The sequence below is a fragment of the Lagopus muta genome, chromosome 8 (genome assembly GCF_023343835.1).
Source record: "Lagopus muta isolate bLagMut1 chromosome 8, bLagMut1 primary, whole genome shotgun sequence".
Classification (NCBI taxonomy): domain Eukaryota; kingdom Metazoa; phylum Chordata; class Aves; order Galliformes; family Phasianidae; genus Lagopus; species Lagopus muta.
Window position 1 is genome coordinate 24,115,462 of NC_064440.1, and position 19,515 is coordinate 24,134,976.

The 19,515-nt window shown below is 38.0% G+C and overlaps 1 protein-coding gene across 4 annotated transcripts in view; it reads left to right on the plus strand.

Moving 5' to 3' along the window:
- PARD3B (par-3 family cell polarity regulator beta) overlaps positions 1-19,515 on the plus strand; it is a 370,506-nt gene that overhangs the window by 214,901 nt on the left and 136,090 nt on the right. For all 4 annotated transcript variants that reach the window (XM_048953007.1, XM_048953006.1, XM_048953009.1 and 1 more), the window contains 2 exons: positions 16,517-16,723; positions 17,712-17,946. In XM_048953007.1, the coding sequence (XP_048808964.1) occupies positions 16,517-16,723; positions 17,712-17,946 (442 nt within the window). The remainder of the gene's footprint in view (positions 1-16,516; positions 16,724-17,711; positions 17,947-19,515) is intronic.

Sequence of the window (19,515 nt, forward strand, 5' to 3'; positions counted from 1 at the left end):
GTTTGATGGCTATGGTAAGGTTATTCTATATCTGATTCCCACTGTTCTGGTTTTCTCTTTGCTGTAAAAATTCTCTTTTTAGTTGTTTCTTCCACTTCAAGCTGGTTCTTATGTCTAAAAGAAGACATGTGGGTGGGGTATCTGTGTGGAAGCCAATCTATACCTGAAAGCATCACCTCCAGATTTTCAAGTCCATTGACACCACATAGTCCTTCTGGCTATGCTGGCATTAATTCCCGCAGAGCCTTCTTCCTCCTGTTTTGCTTGTGGCTTTTCTTGTCCTGCATGGCCAGAGAGTAGGCATGTAGTGGTTGGTGAGGTCCTGGGGACAGTTGCTCACACAGACTGTTTCAATATTGATTGTTTCTTTGGGAAGACTGTCTCTTTGCTGTTCTCTTGTTGCTCTCTTGGTACATTGACAGACTGAAGGGAGTAGGAAAGAAGTATCCTATTTAGATGTGACTGGTGGGCATGGAGCAAAGCAGAGAATTCACTGGAGAGAGGCAGATGCTAACTCTGCGATTTCCCAATTTCAGGATAATAATTGTCAGCAGTGGGACCTAACTGTTTTACTGAAAGCTTCTGAAGGGTTCAGTTCCTCTCTAGAGTTGCTGTCACGACCTAGTAAAGTGAAGGACAGACAGAGCTAGAACTCAATACTAGAAGCTTGCATCCTTCAGTGAAAGTTGGTTTTACTTTCAAAGGTTGCAGACAAAAGCCTCAGTAAACTTGCTCTGGCAGATTTCAAGTTTTTTGTTGTGAGAATGGTGCCAAAGGACCAGAACAGAGGATCTGGCATTGATTTTTTTTTGTTGTTGTTTTTGCAATTACAATTTTGTTTGTTTGTTGTAATTACAATTTTTCCTCCTAGCTGCAGTTGGCATAAATTCCAATATTCAAAAAAGGGTTTTTTTTTTTTTTTTTAGATACCAGTTGATACTGCTGTTGGCAAACAGAAACATTATAAAAGAGAAATCCAATATAGTATAGTTATTCACATGCCTCTATTTTTATTGTTTCATTATCCACCCAGATGCTGACTTCTGAGGGGAGGAAAAAAAAAGCCAAAATGGTTTGATCAAAGCTTCTAGTGTTTCCCTTCTAAAAACAAACAAACAAGCCCACCAGTTTTAATTTTAAAGATAAAAAAGAATGAGCATTACCTGCAGGAGTAAATTTTGCCAAATCAGTACTTAGTAGTGAAATGCACATCACAAAGCAGCTATAAAAAATTCTGCACAATGTGAGTTTATATTAAAAGACCAAATACTTCCAAAGAAAAATCCCAGGGATAAATACATCTTTCAGTTCCTTAAACCAAACTGTAAACCTTCAATATGCTCCCCACCTTACTGATGCCTGACCTGCATGTGTTCTGATGTGCAGAAGTGCTGCTTGTATTCAGGCTGCAAGGGAAGTCAGCAGCAATAGTGCTCCAAGCCCACAATACTACATACACACAAAGCCACAGAAGAGGGAGTGGAAGGCAAGGGGAATCAGGTCTCGAGAATCTTAAAATGGGAACCTGAATTGATCTTCATCCTTCTGTTTCAGCTCCTTGTTTCTGACAAGCACGTAGTACTTATGTCATAAAATGACGTTTTAAAGATAAATAAATTAATGTGTGTGGTTTTTTTTTTTAAGGCACCCTAGTGGTGTATAAGGTGTTTAGAGAAAGATCTGTGAAGAACTGTTTGATGCTGTTGTCAGAGCGAATATTAAAAGCATGTTGAATAGGAAAGGGGGGGGGGAGGGGAGGTAATTGCTCTACATGTGGAATAAAATATTTGTTGATCTTTACTGAAAGAAGGAAACTGGGGTTCTGTAAATAGAATTGTCGTCATGTGTTTGGGTCATAGAAGTATTACATTTTGTGCATAGGGAGAGAAGATAATGGTGGACACCTCAGCTATGGTGTTCTGCTAGCACAAGCGCTTTGCAGTGTTAATAATATTCTTTTAAGGTCATTTTTTGGCATGTAATTTTAATACACAGTATGTTGCTTTAACCACTTGAATTAAAATTTCATGAGCCTTTTCAGAAAATCAGGCAGGAAAACGCAAATAAGTTATGCATTTTATTTAGTGTGTATTAGATACAGTATTACTATATGAGTAAACAAATAGAAATGCGTCTTTATTAATATGGTGAGCTCTGTAGAAAAATTCTGCCACAGTCTATAAGCCACATATAGTGTAAAGAATCATTTTGGTATTAAGTAACTAATTCTGAGCCTAAACCTCTGGATTTGGAACAATATGGAGTGATAGTATAAAAAAAATTAAGAATATTAGCTACTACAAATAAATTAAAGGTTATGAAGTATAGGGCACACATAGAAGATGAATCCTTAAAGCATGTCATTTCCAGAGAGCAAGTACTTAATATCTTAGGAAATCTGATCTGTTTGTAGATTACCTTCTTGCATGGTTCGCTTCCTTTCTTTTTCTACACTTTTCTTCCCCTCATGGAAGAGTCCACAAGGCATCTTTTACAATTCTGACCTGAGCCCTCAGCAGTCAGCACAGTGGTACATCTGTCTTCTGTACTGCTCCCTGGCCCTGCAAGACACCTAAGCAACAGAAGAGCTATGTGTAGATAGCGAACGCTTCTAGTGATATGCAGATGTGTACCCATTTGCTTCAAGCCAAAATAACATATTAACTTAGCTTCTGTTTGACAAGAAGAACCACAGCTTCCTAGCAGCACATGTGCAGATCAACACCACCCTCTTTCCTTTTCTTGTTTTTCTTTAGTGGAGTCCTGGCATGGTTCTGACACCCTTTTCTATGGGTAGTATTTAATTTCAGCTGGGTTTGCAGGAACCTCTGATACCTTGAGTGTGAGAAATGCTAAAATGACCAAGTGTAGAGCTAGCTCTGTCCTTGTTCTTTGCTTAGCGTAGCAGTTATTTACCTTGCAGATAGCCCTGTGCATTTCAATCGTCCTCAGAACCTAATGTTGATAAATGTTTTTGGAGAAGTAAGTCTTCAAATCTACACAACTTGGCATTAAAAACTCCATCTCCTTCTACATTTTCTCTTGTTAGAGCAATTATTTTATGATTCAAACCAAAATAAGGGAACTTAAGCATTTCTAAGGAATTTTTTTTTTATAGCTAAAGAAGCAGAAACAGCAATTCTTTTCTCATTTAATGATGAGTTACGCTTACAGTATGTGAGGAGCCTTTACTTCATCTGTAATTTGCATTAGCAGGAGAGAGCCCATTTTGTTAGTGATTTTTTTAGAAAATGGAAACCAGGAATGAGTGCTCAAGTAAATGGAATCAATAAACGACGAAACGGCCAACAATACTACAACCACTAATACTGAAATATGCTTTTGCCATTTGAGCTTTCATGTGTTTGCTACCTCTGGTAGGGAATTGTTCTTAAATTTCAAATAGAATTTCCTAGTACATTCATATAAATCAATTGCTTTTGGTTTTCAGTTAAGCAGTTTAATTACTTAATCAGACTAAGAAAAGCTAGTGATTAAAATCTAGCAGTCATGCTTTAAGGCAGTATCAATATTAGTTACTGTTCAAGGTAGCTGTTTTAAATCAAACTGAATGGACTAGAAGAAATAATACATTTGTAATGTTCTTTACCCTACAGGAATATCATTAAGGTTTCTCTAAGAGGTAAGAGCATGGCTATTGAAGAGTTACACAGTCAGTAACAACACTCTGTTTAAAAAAAAAAAGACAAAATACCAATTCCAAATCGGAAGGCTTCTGTGCTAAAACAGATGTAAGGGTTTTTCAATAATCTATTTTGAGAAAAAATAACTCATTCTCTGAACAGCATGTAAGTGAGGAGGGACTTTTCTGTCAGAACTGATTAGAAATAAACAAATTGCAAAAACCATTTAAAAGAACATCAGGAAATTCTACACTCAGCTCTTCTGCATTACTGATCAGAAAATGTGAACCACTAATGTCTTTTTTAAAAGACAAGGAAGGAACTTGACATCTGCTCTGTTATGGGCTGATGTTTGCAGCATTCATTGGAAATACTATACTTATGTTCACATTGAACTCAAATTGTTAAGGTGAAATTTGAGTAAATTAATATTGTGTCAAAACATCTGTTTTCTTTCTGTTTAAAATAGAAAACATCTGAGGCACAGGAACATAAAGGGAATTTAGCAGGAGATGAACTACTTTTCGAAGTGTTGACAAATCATCAATAAATCACTTCAGAAACAAAGAGATCTATAGTCTTTCCACTGAAGAGAGCCAGTACTGCAGAGATGCAGCTAGACGTGTACAAAAATTATTAGAGGTACTGATTAATATTCTGTTTTTGAACTGGTATGGCAGCACAGTCAGGTCTTGGCTCACAATTAGCAGTTCTGTGTGCTTCCATAGTGCAGGGACTGAGAGTCTGCACAGCCAGTGTTCGCTGTCAGATTACACCAAATACTAGTGCCTAAGGATAACAGGCATGGCATGTTTATTTGTTGTTTCTCTGAGCTATCTCCCTGCCTTCAAATATTCAGGGATTTAAAGACAGGAGGCAGCAATAGTTGCATGTATTGACTGATTTTTCAGTAGGTTTTAATGCTCTTGAGTTTTCTTGCTTTCTTTGAGCGCATGTAAACTCTTAGCATCCGCAGCATGAAGTGTCATCCATTATATATTTGTTATCAGGGATTTTGCCACAAAGAGAAATTATGATTCATTACCTGTTATTTCCTTTTCCTCTTACAGTGAGAGAGATGAGCTCAACTAGTTGCTTTCTGCTCCTTCTTGTGGGACTGTTTCTTCCTGTTCTTCTGACTAAGCATGAGATAGAAGAACCATTGCAGTTTTTTTAATTATTTGTTTGTTTGTTTTCTGTACTAACACTAACCTCAGTGTTTTGAAATCTGAATTTAGTTTTCTGGTCTCAAGTAAATTCTTCAGTATGTATCACTATCTATTATGAACACTGACATACACATTAAGGGTCAAGAGAAGATACTGATGAATAGCTCTGAATAACTATCTGATAATATATATGAGGTTTTGAGAATTATTGAGAAATATTGAAGTTATTGATCCCTATAAGCTTATACTCAACCTCAGTATGGGTTGTTTTCTGTTGTCTTCCTGACAACCAAATTTTCCTCTTAATGCAGATAGAATACCAATCTGCAATCAGAGAAAAACTTAAGAAGGTAAAAGTATTGTATTTAAAAAAAAAAAAAAAGATGGATACAGGGCAGAATACAGATGTGAATGTTCACCTTTAATACAAAAGAACTGGTAAGTTAGTACTATTACATAGATGGCAGAAATGTTTGGAGCAAGATGATAATTGAACATGAGACATCTGGTCGAGTGCAAAAAGGCGAAATGAGATATTCTGCCATTGGTAGAGAAATCTGTGTGTGGTATTTGATAAGTTTGAAATAGTTCAAAATGTTGAGGTGCCTTGTTCTTAATGGTTATGAGACTGGCTTTTATGCTGGCTCGAGCAAAAGCTCCTGGTTTCTAGAATATGAGTGATACTGTGATTGTCTGTTTTAGGAAACTACTGAAGAGTTAGTAACACAAGTAATAGTATGTATATACATGTATCTTCATTGCTTTAGAAATACAGCTGAGAGTCAACATTACTGCAGTGAGTAAAGCTTTACAGCTTTATGTTCTATGGCTGTGTGTATATGCTGCTAAATATACTTTCCTTCGTGTGCAAGTAAGCTGTGTGACTGTGGGCAGTATCTGGATTTTGAGGACAAGGAGAGATCCAAGCACTATCTTCTCACTATTAAATGAGCTAATTATAAAGGTCAAAAATGAGATTACTAGAAAGAAAGGCAATTATTGTTACAAAAATTTCAAGATCTTAAATGGCAATGTCATCTGCAGTATCACATTGGAATTTGAAAACTTTTATACCTATTAAGTCTCAAATTAACATAAAACAGTTAACTAAAATATCTTTTCATCTTTTTTTGTTTATGTGCTGTATCTCTAATACCATTCCTTCGTACACATATTTCTTGTCTGGTTGGTTGATGATGAATATTAACTCCTGCTTTGCACATGAATGTAATTACTCCATCTCCATCAAGGTGTTTTCACTGGAGGTCAGATCCTACTAAAATCAGCTGTCAGTCTCAAGCAAAGCCAAAGCTATTATTAAGGATATTATTAAGGAAATTAATGTTATCCAGTGTATTTTGGATGATTCCATCAATCTTGTCTAAAGAAAACATCAGCAGAGGAGGAAACCATTACTTAAGAAAATAAAAAAAAAAACAACCAATGTACTCTCTAGAAAACAATCTTTAAAAATACTTAAGTATTTGTTAAAGCATTTTTTTTTTCAACCCCATGCACCTAGAAAAAAATGCAGTGAGAATTTGTCAAAATATAAAATTAAATTAACTGTGGAAGTCATTTACCTGGACTGCACTCATCACAGACACACACATAAGGAAAGAAATAACTTGGGGAAAATGCTGCAACGCGCTACTCCTGCAAGCTGCAGTTTGAACAAGTGCTCTTGCCTCAGAGAGTTCACATGCTGATGTATTTAGAGCATGAGGTAGTATTTCAAGATAACCGATCATCTATGGTGAGGCACCTTTGTACTATTTGTACTTTTAAAGCTATTACTTCTTTCTACACCTTTGATTCCTTGAATAAACCAAAACAGCTTTTGAAAGAGTAAACAGGTTCCATTTGACAGGAAAATAAGCACACTTGTTTCTTCTCACTCCTTCAGCAGGACTAAGGGGCAAAGAAAGATGTCCCCGTGGATTGCTAAAATAGCAAAGAGTTATTTTTAACCTATAAATCACTGCTTTGAATCTAACTCTGGCTGAGCTTACTACCATCTGACATTTGTGCTATAACTTGTGCAAAATGTGTGAATGCTGTCTGATTCTCGTGGGCAAGTATATGTGATGCCAGTGTGTGGTGCCAGAGGCAGATAGCTGTCAAAGGTCAGATACTCAGCAGCCCTGTTGATTTTCCCCAAAGGTTTTGGTTCCCAGAATTGGATCAGCTTGTTGAAAATGAGACGTCCTGTTCCAGTTGTGCAGTCCCTGTTAACGTGAGCACACTTAGCTTGTGATTCTGGATTAAGACTCTTAAAAGTTGCATTTGGGATCAGTTGTGTTGGATCCCATTCTAGGCATAGACTGTAATTCAGCATTTGTTTAGGGAATTGCACTGTAGTGACTTGCTTTGAAGGGTTTGAACGTTGCATAATCCCATAAAACACCTCCTGTGTAATAGATTTTTGAAGCGTCTCTGATGGATCCAACTGCCAGGTAATTGAAGCAGATCAAGTTAAGGCCTAGTTCTACAGCTGATCCACTGCACTGTGTCAGTTTCTGATATTGCTGATCTAGACTCTGATTATTCAAGTACATCCCAATCTACTTGAAGTTTACTCTGGCTCATGCTATCTGAGTGCATGGAGTCATTAGGCGGAATCATGCATTTCCCAGTGCTATTCAGGCTTGACTTAAAGGAAGCCTTTATTTTTCTAGGACTAACCATCTTTGTTTTCTCTGAAAAATCAAATTGAAGCACAATTTGATTGTGCTTCACTCATATCAAGTGATCATGATTGCAGTATCACTATGGCATATGATACCATTGCTGTTTACCACCCTGTTAGACCTTGGGAAATGTGATTTTTTTTTTTTTTTGCCATAACTTAGGATTGTATTTTTTACTAACTTCTCTAGGCGTGTTCCTGCTGATTGATGAGGAATGTCAATGAGAAGAATTAGTCGCCTTCCAGTTTCATTTGACCCCACCTTTCTGCAGCTCAGTACTATATTATGTTTAAGACATAATTCTCATCAATTCTCCATGTGTTGGCCTAGTAAAAGGGAACACAGTATTGTTATTTGTGGACAGGGAAGAAATACAAATAAGTGCAGATAGAAGAATGTGAGGTAAAAAAAAAATTATTTGCCATTACAGTTAGATTATATTCTAAGCTGTTCCAGACGACAGTTTTATTTGCTTTACTAGTTTTCTATTTAAGCACATCATAGTGATGCAAAACGGTGTATTGCAAAAATAATGAACGTAATTCAGTAATTAATAGAGTAACAACTTTAGGATACTAAAACTGGCTGATGAGGAAAGAAGACTTAGAAATCTGGGGAAGTTCCCCTTTCCATGGACATTACTTATCACTGGGTGCATATTTGCTGAATGCCTAAGAATTAAATGAGTTTTCAAAAAAATACAGATTTGAGAAACTAACATTATTTAATGCCTCATTCATGTTCTTGCCAATTTTTGTTTTGTTCTTCATAATGTTCTGTTATTAAAAGGACACATCATGATGTGCATACCTGACTGTTCTGAGGGAGCAGTAGTACCATACATCCCCTGACAAACGTGAGTTGTACAGAAGTACATTGCATGGCCTAGGTGCCTGAGTTAACCAGGAAGCAGAAGTGATGTTCTGACTTTATTTCTAAGGATGGCTGGGATTGTAATCCAATTGTGAGCTGTGTCTGTTAAGCCCCCAGAAGACTGCCAGATGTCCTTGGGTACAAATCTGTGTCTTTGCACACTGCAGAACAGTTTAGCAAACTCCTTGGCTGCAGCTGCTTACAAGGAAAATTTCTTGCCAAATTTTCCATGATTTGGATATGATTTCTCCACAGATTCACTTTCATGGAAGAAAGCCCTGAGAACGTTTCTCATGTTTTAAGAGCAACAAAATGAGTGTTCTTAATACCGAAGTTTTAATTTTACTTATTTTTGTCTCTGCACACATGACCCTCTGCCCTCTTGAATTCCTTTTAGCACCGTACGTTGAATGTAATTTGAACGCATAGGCTGAGGAGTATGAATGAATGCTCCTGTCTGGAAACCAGCACGTTTCCCACTCAGTTATTCAGATATTGCAGGAGGTGTCTTCTTTGGGTTTGTATCCTTCCGGAAGCAATGCTTATCTCTGCAATGAGACCAAACAAAGACGTTTTATTACAGAAGACAGCTTGAAAATAATAGGTGCAGGTGAAGTGTGTACAATGAAGTTAGGTGAAGCTCTCAATACCACAACTGTGGGTGCAGCTGTTAGGAAACTATAATAAAATACTGTTAGCAAACTTTGAAGTATTCAAATAATCTTATTAAGAAATAAAAAGGAACTTTTGTTCAGGGCTCTTGTGGGAAACCTACGTAATCCTTTCAAATTTTGTGTGTCTGAGAGTTTGAGCCAGAGCTCAGAAACATTTCTCTTAGTCAGTGATTGGCAACATTTTATATATTCCTATTGAAGAGCTGGATTTTCACACAAACTTTTTTAAAACCGTTTCCAGATGAGATTTGTTACGTTCATAAACAAAGCAATTTCAACACTGTGTGTTTTCATGAAAGGCCCTTAGTGTGTGTGTGTGTGTGTGTGTGTGTGTGTAGATAGGCAGATTGCAGGTATATTCATACATTTTGTGCAGGTAGTCCACAGGCAAATTCACAGTGTGTATTAATTTCTTAAATTGAAAATTAAACCTGCACAGGTTCTATTTAAAAATAGTAATAAACGGGAGAAAATAGGTTTTCATAACTTTGGAAAAATCACAGAATCACAGGATGGCCAGGGTTGGAAGGGACCTCAAGGATCACGAATCTCCAACCCCCTGCCACATGCAGGGCCACCAACCTCCCCATTCAATACTAGACCAGGCTGCCCAGGGCCCCATCCAGCCTGGCCTTGAACACCTCCATAGATGGGGCATCCACAACTGTTCTGGGCAGCCTGTTCCAGCACCTCACCACTCCTAGTAAAGAGAAGAAATCAGTCTATGAACCAAACCAAATATAGACTAGGAGTAGCAGATGTAAGTTCACTATTTCTTTTGATCCGCTTTATTTTAAAGTGTACTAAGAACTAAACTGTATTATTTTCTATGCTATTAGGACACGCTGATCGCCACAGTAGGTGATCCTAGTATAGATCAGGGTTTTTGAATAAGGGGTTATCTCTGAGAATGGCTCGCTTAGCCTGTATTTGCCTGAGACAGAAAGTCTGAGTCCTTGGAAGCTTTTGTAAATACATTTCAGAATCTTCCCAGACGGAGATGTTTGCTTGTTTGTAGCTGGCTAATCCACAAGTGGCTCCCTGATAAGGTTAATGCCCAGTTAATTGCTCCTAGCCTTGACATGCAGTTTAATTGCTCTTGGCCAGTATATGTTTATTGGTTGCTTTGTGCAGAATTCTAGTGTATGTAGTGATGCAAACCATGGACTGGTGGAGGGCAAACAAAATAAATACAGTATTTTATGTTCTTTTAATTCAGAGCCAAGTGGATTTGGATGAAGTGTTTATTTAGTTTGCTGGCTGCTTCAGATGCTGTGGCATATTGATTCCTTTTATTACTAGCAGCCATTTAACCTGACCTCTCTCAGATCCAGTATTTTAAAAGCCATAAATTTTAACTTCACTTAAGAGCAAGGTCTGAAATGCTGTGAAAGCCTTTTTATTAGCAGAGCTTTGCCTTACTTCATGTACGTGTGTCACCCATGGCAACAATATTTAGAGCATCTTAAATTAGAGTGGCTGTTGGGCAGTTTCGTGGTGGTGGGGTTAGCAATAAAGAGATCTCATAAATATCTCAAGTATGTGGGATTCATTGATCAGTGTGGAGATGGGTGTACGAAAGAAATGCCTTTATCGGTAGCAAAAGGAATGTTCTTTCCAGGTTATTTTGCTAAAATCTAACTTCCTTTCCTACTCTTAATGTTCACAGATAAGGCAAAGCAAACAAACATAAGAGAAGTGCTTTGCGTAATTTATTTTTTAATTGCAAGTTAAATATGTTTAATTGAAATGTATTTTTCTGCATTGCCTCACTTTGGCTTTTCTTTTTCGTTAATAATCTTGTTTGTTGATGCAGCAGCCTAAATTAATCCCTGCCTGATGCTGAAAGCAGTCTGTAATGTGCAGCCTATGTGAGTGTTTGTAAAAATGTGCCCAGGCCAAAACTTGATGACAAAAATGATGTACCACATATTTTTTTCTTTCCCCCAGAAGGAAAATAAATGTGAATAAAATGATTGATATAAGAGGATTTGTTTCTGCATTCACATGCAAATAACGCACAAAGAGGCTTTGAATTAGCGGAGAAAACAAAAAATAACCTCTATGTGAACTTTTTACTTCCTTATAATTTGTTACTTCAGATTTAAATCAGTCCTACTTTTAAAAATCTGATTTCAGGCTGGATGACTAAGAGTGAATAATAATTCAGCAGGCTATTTCAAAATAGGCTTAGGGTTACTGAAGCTGATAGATTGTAACCATGAATTTAAGGTAACTCTTGGATTCCCTTCCCTTGTTCAGCTACTGATGAAGTTTCCTCCTCTGTCCCTGAGGTCAAATTTAACATTCTAGATGTTAGCTTCATACCATTAAAAATGACTTTGTTTGAATAGTAGTGCAGGGACTCTCACTTCATGTTAAACTTTGGCCCAGGAACAAAAATGTTGTTTTAGCTTATGAGAAGTGTAATTTATATCAATTAATCTGAGAAAGTGTCACATTTCCCAATTGTTTAAAACAGGATTGAAATCTTTGACCTTATCAGAAGGTGGGTGTGGAAGAAGGAGTAAAGCAATCACAAGGCACTAGAATCTTTATTACTTTGCAATTCCAGACTGATCAATTTACAAGGTGCCTGAAATCACAGGGGAATCGTATTTTCTAAAAACTGGACTTTTTCCTGTCTGCATTGCTTTTCCTGTACCTGCTTTCCCCCAGCAGGTTGTAACAGCTATATCTAAAATCAATTTGATATACATAAATATCCCTGAGGAGAAAGCTCCTATTTTGTAGGTCAGGAAGCTTAATTTATACTCAGGCCTATCCTGAGGGCGAGTATTGCCTTTTGCATGGGCAGGGAGAAGGCAGTAGTCTGCTGGAGGAGGAGGCCTTCCATGCCTAGGAAAACTATGAATGTAGAACTGTCCCGTGAAACAGAAAGTTATACAAGATGTTAAACTAGTCTATCAAATAAACTACTTCAGCAGGTAACATTTAGCAACCTTTTCTGCAAAGACAGGCTTTGCTGTGTTTTATTTGGCTTTACCACATGTGCCATTTCTCTGAGAATACTTCTGCATGGTGTGACTTTTTCGTACGTTAGCAATGCTTTATGCTGTACATATTGTTTCTGAAATATTAACGTGTTTCTTTGCAGTGTCAGTGTTTCTTAGTGATAAGACCGTAGAAATCAGCAACACCAGCACACCTTGCTATGATGACAGTAGTCATGCATTTTCTTCTCTTGCCTAATGACTGCCTTATTCCAAGCATGTTCCCTACAGCTGCCTAAAGCTCAGCATACATTCAGGGCTCCAAATTGTGAACCACCATTATTCATAGTTAAAATTGCAGTTTGTGCAAATCTGAGCTAAGTTGCAATCATTATAGGTAGTAAAATAGATTGAAATATCTGTAAATCTGAAGCCTGTAGCTGGCTCTTTTTAATCAGAGGAACTTGTTAAATTTTCCCATGCTTTGATTTCTCTTTCTTAGATATTTCTGCCAGAAGTGAGGCTGTTCGGTGTTCAGCATTCCTGCTTCTAATTTGAAATGCTCAGTTTGGGGTATAAAGTGAGCAAAACGGTACATGTTGTCTTTAATATATGAGAGCAAGATAGTGATTTTTCTCTTGCTTTTTTCAACCCTTCATAATATTTTTCTATGATACTTGAATAGTGTTGAAGGCAAGGATACCATATGGTCTGAGGTTATTCTTCAGAAATACTCTCTTAAAGCTCCTTATTTGAAAATCATGAACTAAATGATGTAATGACTTTCAAATTCCTCCTTCCTATATCATTTTCTGCATTGAATCAGTTGACAATTGAGGAAATACCTGTATGTAGAAGTGTGAGAGGGAAAAAATCCTTTGCTGTTGTGTATACTGCCATAAATAAATGAAACTCCATTAAAGAAAATGGTTCACAAAGAAATGAATGTGAGTTAATTTTAGTCACTGTATAACGTCGCAGCCCTATGGGAAAGAATGATGTCTGTCCACCTGTTTTCTGTTGTTTCTGTTTCCTAACTTGGTCTAATGTTTATCAAAACAGAAAACCATGTTTTTCACTTCGCACACCAATTTATTTAGGGCTAGATGTTCTTACTGGCAGTCTCTTGTATTTTGTGTCTTTGGGCATATTTCCATTGGTTAACAGGGCTGGTTCATTCGTTCTCATACCAACGGTATCCCTACAGCAGGGATTCATTTTGACTGTTTTGCCGCAGGGCTCCGTTGGTCAGCCTGATTGCTATATCATATGATTCTGTGCAACAGAAACCCTGCTTTTCCCTGCCTGAATAAGTACTTATGTGGTTATGGCTCCTCTTCCATTTCTCTCTGCAAACACGCCTTCGAGGTGGCTTGCCTTGCCCTCTACACTCTTGTTTCGCTTTGATTTTTGTGGCTTACATCTTGCTTTTGCTATGCTTCCTTCTGGACTATGAAAGAGAATGGAATGTGCATATGTGGGGAAAAAAGAAAAGTCTTGAAATACCTGAAACTAATAATAACAGTAATAGTAATAAGAGGACAGAATGTAAAGTACATGATATTACATAAAGAGGAAAAACTTTGGTAACTGTGTTGATGTGGAAAAAAAAAATGGTACTACATGTAATACTGCCTTTTAGTTAAAAGATGATTGCTTATGACTATAATCTTGGGATCAGCAGCTTGGTTTCAGGAGTTATCAGGCAGATAGTGACATCAGCTGTTGTTTTCTGAAGTTCAGAAGGCATTCATAAAATATTGCACCACTGGTAATGAAGTAGATGTTTTTTATCATGATGCTGTAGGAAACAGTAAAATGAGGTCTCAAAAATTTAAAATGCATAAAAAGAAACATTTCTACTCATAATGAGCAATTATGAGTAGAAATCACACACCATCTACAAATACCTTCTAAAGCAATTCCATTGTTGTTTTGTGAGGTTTTTTTTCAGTATTTTGTTTTTTACCAATGAGTAAAACTCATGTTTTCATGCTTAGAGCTGTCTTAAAGGTGTACAGAAAAGGTCTCCAGAGAGGGACAGGGCAGGGAAATTTCTCTATCTGAGGGTCTGTTTGGTACTTGTTTGTTATGGAGTCTCCGGCATTTCTCAGTACTGCATCCAGTAATAAATGCTGCCTGTGAGAGCATGGGGACTGCCCTGCCTGCTTATGGAAACAACTCAGCTCCCATCTCTTTAGTTGCACACTAATATGTAATTGCTTCAGCCTTACAATGAAAAGGGAATGAAAGCCGACCAGGAGAATTAAAAAGTTCTCTCTGAAAACCCTAGTGGATGTGCCCGAGGAAACTCTGACTGAATGTTCGCCTTCTTAATAAAACTGCATTGGTCCTACTGTCATCAATAAGAAAAAATGCTGTCATTCTTCACCTGGATTCAGATGGTTCTTTATGGGGAGATTTTGATAGTAAGTGAGAAACTTGCAGTTGTTGCCAGCAAAATTTCAGACTAAATAATTACAGCTTTAGAAAAGGGTAACTGAATGCCTGATAGTAATTTGTTACTAAGGGGTCACAGTAAGCTTTTGAATAAATGAGGACACCTTTTAAATGGTAGAACACAGGAAGATTAGAGATGAAATTTCACTTTCTCTGGCAGTGAGAAATATGGTCAATCTTTGCCATTTTATTCTGTCTTTTAAGGTAGCTCGGTATTTTATGATGATCTTGGCCAATTAATTGTGTGTAAGACAATTCTATTTCTTCTAGGGGCATAAGAAAAAATGCAACTTTCCAAGACAGTTTTGTTCTGAATTTTGCAACCAAAGAGTACCCCATTTAATTATTTTTCCTAATTTTAATACCAAACTGATAACAATACATGGAAGTTGCTGTAAGTCTGTAACTGTTCTCTTAAAAATATAAAAACCCAGGAAGTTGTTGCTAATTACTGCTAATATTAATTCCTTAAACGGGCCTTCTCAACAGGACAAAATGGCAAAGTAATGGCTGTTTGCACAGGAGGAAACACATTTTGCCAGTAACTGCTCAGTGTCCCATGCAGCTGTCTAGGAGTCGTGTGTGACACAGGGCCTGTTCTCTGTGACTGGCTGCACTAGTCTTCTAGTCTGAGTAATTGGCTCTGCTCTGCAGGAGACAGACTCTAGCTGGCATTTAACCCCAGACTTTTACCAAGGCACGCAGCTGAGGACTCTAATTTAACATAGCACTGCTTGTCCTGGGATGTGTGAATAAACACCCTTGCGCTGGCTTTGGACACGGCCATTTCAGGTACCTGGGCACTGCCGCAGCCTCGAGACAAGCACTGGCTGCAAGATCTCCCGAGGCGTTGGGTGCTGACAGATCCTTGGGCCCTGCTGCCCATCGCAGCCACGGCACTGTGTGCTTCTGGACGTGGGGCTGTGGCCTTGCAGGTGCTGTGGATGCCTGCTGCCGTCCCACAGCAGATAGCAGTCCTCAGGCTCCAAGGTGGGGCTCTGGGGCTGCCATCAGTGTAGGCCCAGCCAGGCTGAGGGCTGCACCTGCCTAGGGCCGCAGCAGCAGGCCACCCGTCAGAGCTGTTTTCTGCCTGAAAAACAAGGAAGTGTTTCCTCTGCTGATCACAGTGGCTTTCACTTTGCTGCTTTTTACAGTGATTACGCTTCTCTTGTCTGTTTTTGCTCATTCTCAGGCTGAGATGGGCACTACAGTGCCTCTTCCTGATGGACGCTTTTGTAGTGATTTTAAGCACCGTTATGTTGTATGCAAGTCACTGTTCTAACTCCATTTTAACTCTCACTAATTTGGCAATAATGGTAGTCTCCAGAATGGCAATTAGTGAACAAAAGAAGGCTGCACTGTGACCTAGAAACCAGGCTTTCCTTAAACTTGTTTTCTCTTTTTTCTTTCCTCTTTTTTCAGCTACATTTCAGTCTGCAGGGAATGGAAGCATAAGTTGCCTTATGTAGACACTACTGATGATTCTCTATTTTCCATTTAAGAACTCACTCATCACAATGTCTTATTTCAGAAATACCTGTGCTCTAGGGTTGCTAAACTGACCACGTAGTATTAACATACCATTCTTTCTTGTGATCTTCAAATCTCTGCAGGTGCGTCAGGATATGGACATACACGTGAAAGTCTTCTGTTCTTATATTGTCCTGTTGCTTGTGTTAGTATCTGTGTAAAAAGCTGAAATCTAAAGAATTTTGTACTCTCAAAGAGAAGGCATTTTGCAAGGCAAGGTCTGTTTCTCAGGATGAGGAAATAACCCCATCCTTAGCATTGGTGCAGACTTGAAAGTAACAAAGAGAGCTTGCTATTGCCCATCACTGTTGTCAGCTCTATAAATCACATGCCGTTCCCTCCAAGTCTGAATGAGGATCTCTTCAGAACTAGCTTTAACTTGATGTTATTTTTAGAACAAATTACATTGATTGCATACTGTTTCAAAGGCCTCAACTAATAAAGTACACAATTAAATATACCCATTTAATAATTTTAATTTCACTGTGTGGTTTTATGTGTAAAAACTTAACTATTTTCCAGATACTTCTGGCAAGGATTTTGGTCCTACCCTGGGATTGAAGAAGTCCAGTTCTCTTGAGAGTCTTCAGACTGCTGTAGCTGAAGTTAGGAAGAATGAACTCCCTTTTCACAGACCCAGGCCCCATGTCGTCCGTGGTCGGGGGTGTAATGAGAGTTTCCGAGCTGCCATTGACAAGTCTTATGATGGACCTGAGGATGTAGAAGAGGGTATGTTGCCAATGGTGCTGTTTCAGGGAACCACCTTCATTTAGTATTGCTGAGGGCTAACTTAGTACAATACATAAGCAAGTGATTTAGTCAAATTGAATTTGATCAAATTTAAAAAGCTGCTTATGTCTCGCTGAATGCGAGCTGTCTTTGTAGTACCCCATACAACCTTGACTAGGTTTAGTGTAAAGTCTTCACTGATCTCCTCTGGGGCAGGGGTGCGGTGGAGGAATTAGAATTAGAACTCAATCCTTAAATAATTATGTTTTTCAACTTTAAGAAGCAGCTGCCTTCTTCAGATTACACTAAAAATTATCTTGCTTATTTTACGGAGCTGTCTACAATTCCCCTTCAACTAGGAAATTCATTCCCTGGTATAGGCAAGGCAGTGTGTTGATAGCACCCTGCTGCTCATTCATTCTGTCACCATGCTCTTAAATACCCCATTTTGGAAATAACGTCTCCTTCATCACGAAGCATAAAACTGTGCTTGGATCCTGAGCCCCCAAACAGAAACAACACAAGTCTTCTTCAATCAGGCAGAACAGTTTGTCTATTTCTTCTTCAGCTATATTAAAGTGGGAAGATTCCAAAGAGTGAATGAAATCATATTTTTACTGGGTTGGTTTTATTCAGTTACTACAGTCTCTAGTTGAAGCAAGAACACGATGAAATGTTTGCAACTTGGCATATCAGTTTTCTTGAGCTGGTGGATAAGCCAGATTTCAAGCAGTGTACTGTTTTACCACGTCAGGTTTTCTTGTCAGGATTAATACTCAGTAACAAGTCACTATAATAATTCTGTATTTAATTTACAGTAGAACTTTGCTTGAATTCACTAGATATGTTTAGTCTGCTTTTTACATTATTCAATTAAATAAGTATGTTTTGTGAGTCATTTGAGCACCTTCTAGACACCTGTGCTATATTTCATGTGTTTGCATTTTGGTGGCCCCTTACTTATCCCCATTATTTCTTTCTTCTGCAGATGGTTTCTCTGATAAGAGCTCTCACTCTGGTCAAGAAGCTCAGAACATGGAATCTGTCCCTCCAGGGAACCCTGAAATAGAAGATGTTGAAACCAAAGTGAAAAAAGACAAAAAAAATAGAGAGAAAGAGAAGAAAAAAGAAAAGGGCAAAACTAAAATCAAGGAGAAGAAAAGGAAAGAAGAAAATGAAGATCCAGAAAAGAAAAAGAAGAAAGGCTTTGGTGTCATGTTGAGGTATGTCATTGTAAAAAGCAAAACAGCCAGCCATGCTTATGACATGTGAAACAAATGGTGCTCTCATAAAGTAGTGGAAAAATTATTTCATTTGGACTCAAAATAATGTTTATGTTATTTAAAAAGAAAGCAGTTTATACTTTTACACCAAACTTGTGGCTGAGGCAGAAGACATTTGGCAGACAAAATGTCTTTTTGTGCCTTTGAAATTCATTCCCATATGCCAGAAAAAAAAAAAATCAAGGTTTCAGGCTTAAAACAAGCATGTGTGTGGGGCGTAGGTTTTGTGGGGAATATTTCTGAGTCACATGTGACCCACTCCCATATTCAGACATTTGCCTCCTCTTCCCTTGCTTGTCTGCTTTCTTCACAGGCGTTGGGAGAGAGCAGAATTGCTTGTGCTACAATAAACACATGTGACATTTGCTGCTACTGGAAACTACTAGCTATGATAAAATCTTTACTTCACAGCTTCAACCATTGTCTGCAGTGGCCCAGAGATTGTTATCCTCCCTTTTTGACACACAATTGTTTGGATTTCCTCCAGTTTTGGCTTTTGATTGGTTTCATGTCTCTGATCAGAGACTAGACAAAACTCATCTCAACATTTCCTTATTGCTGCTGTAGACTTTGGTGATATAGTCACTCTGCTTGCTGTTACCACTGCCTCTGGTACCTGTTCAGTCTGTTGAGTAGAAAAGCGTTTAATTTAAGTGATATTTACAGTTAATATGCATATGAATGAAATTTAATTGTCTCCTATATTACAAAGTTATTTGACTATATGATCATGTGGTGATCTCTGATACGTCAGATACACCTCTGACATAAATACTGTTAGCTTTAGGACACTGGGCTGATGATTGGGCTCGATGATCTTAAAGGTCTTTTCCATCCCAGCTGACTCTAGAACTGACATTTCCTATCATGCTCTATTTTAGACAAGCCAGGTAAACACAGAAGCTGCAACTGTTGTGTAGGTAAAGATGTATTTAACTTGTAATTAAGAAATTGTTGTGTGGCATCATTCAGTCTGCAGTGATGTTCATTAGGACACTGCTACATAAGCTCGCACTGCAACTCTCTGTTGATATGTCTCTGGAGCTGAATAGTTTGTGTTACACTGACATGAAAACTTTTAGCTGTCTTGCTTCCATATATCATCAAAAGGAATCCATAAATTGAGGAGATATTTTCAAAAATATACAGGCATCGTTATGTGCCAAACTTGTATGATTTCAGTAGTTGTTAATGTAAGTAAGATGAAGGTACAGTCTGCATTCAAATGGGGCTCTTTAGTAATGCTGGAGAGGCACATACACCTGTGCATTGCACGTGCATTTGTGTTCATACTGCTTAAAGAAATGGGGCTTAACATGCAACTGCAGTCAAAACACTGAATAATAATTAGGAGAGTGACTTCAGCAGCTCTTTTTGTATGTGTTTAGCTTTATGTCTGTTTCCATTCATTTTAACTGTTTGGAGTGGATGGGACTGTGAGAAGAGGAGAGGTCTGACAAAAACAGAAGTCTTCTGGTTCGTGTATTGCTAGGAGAATTGATTAAATTT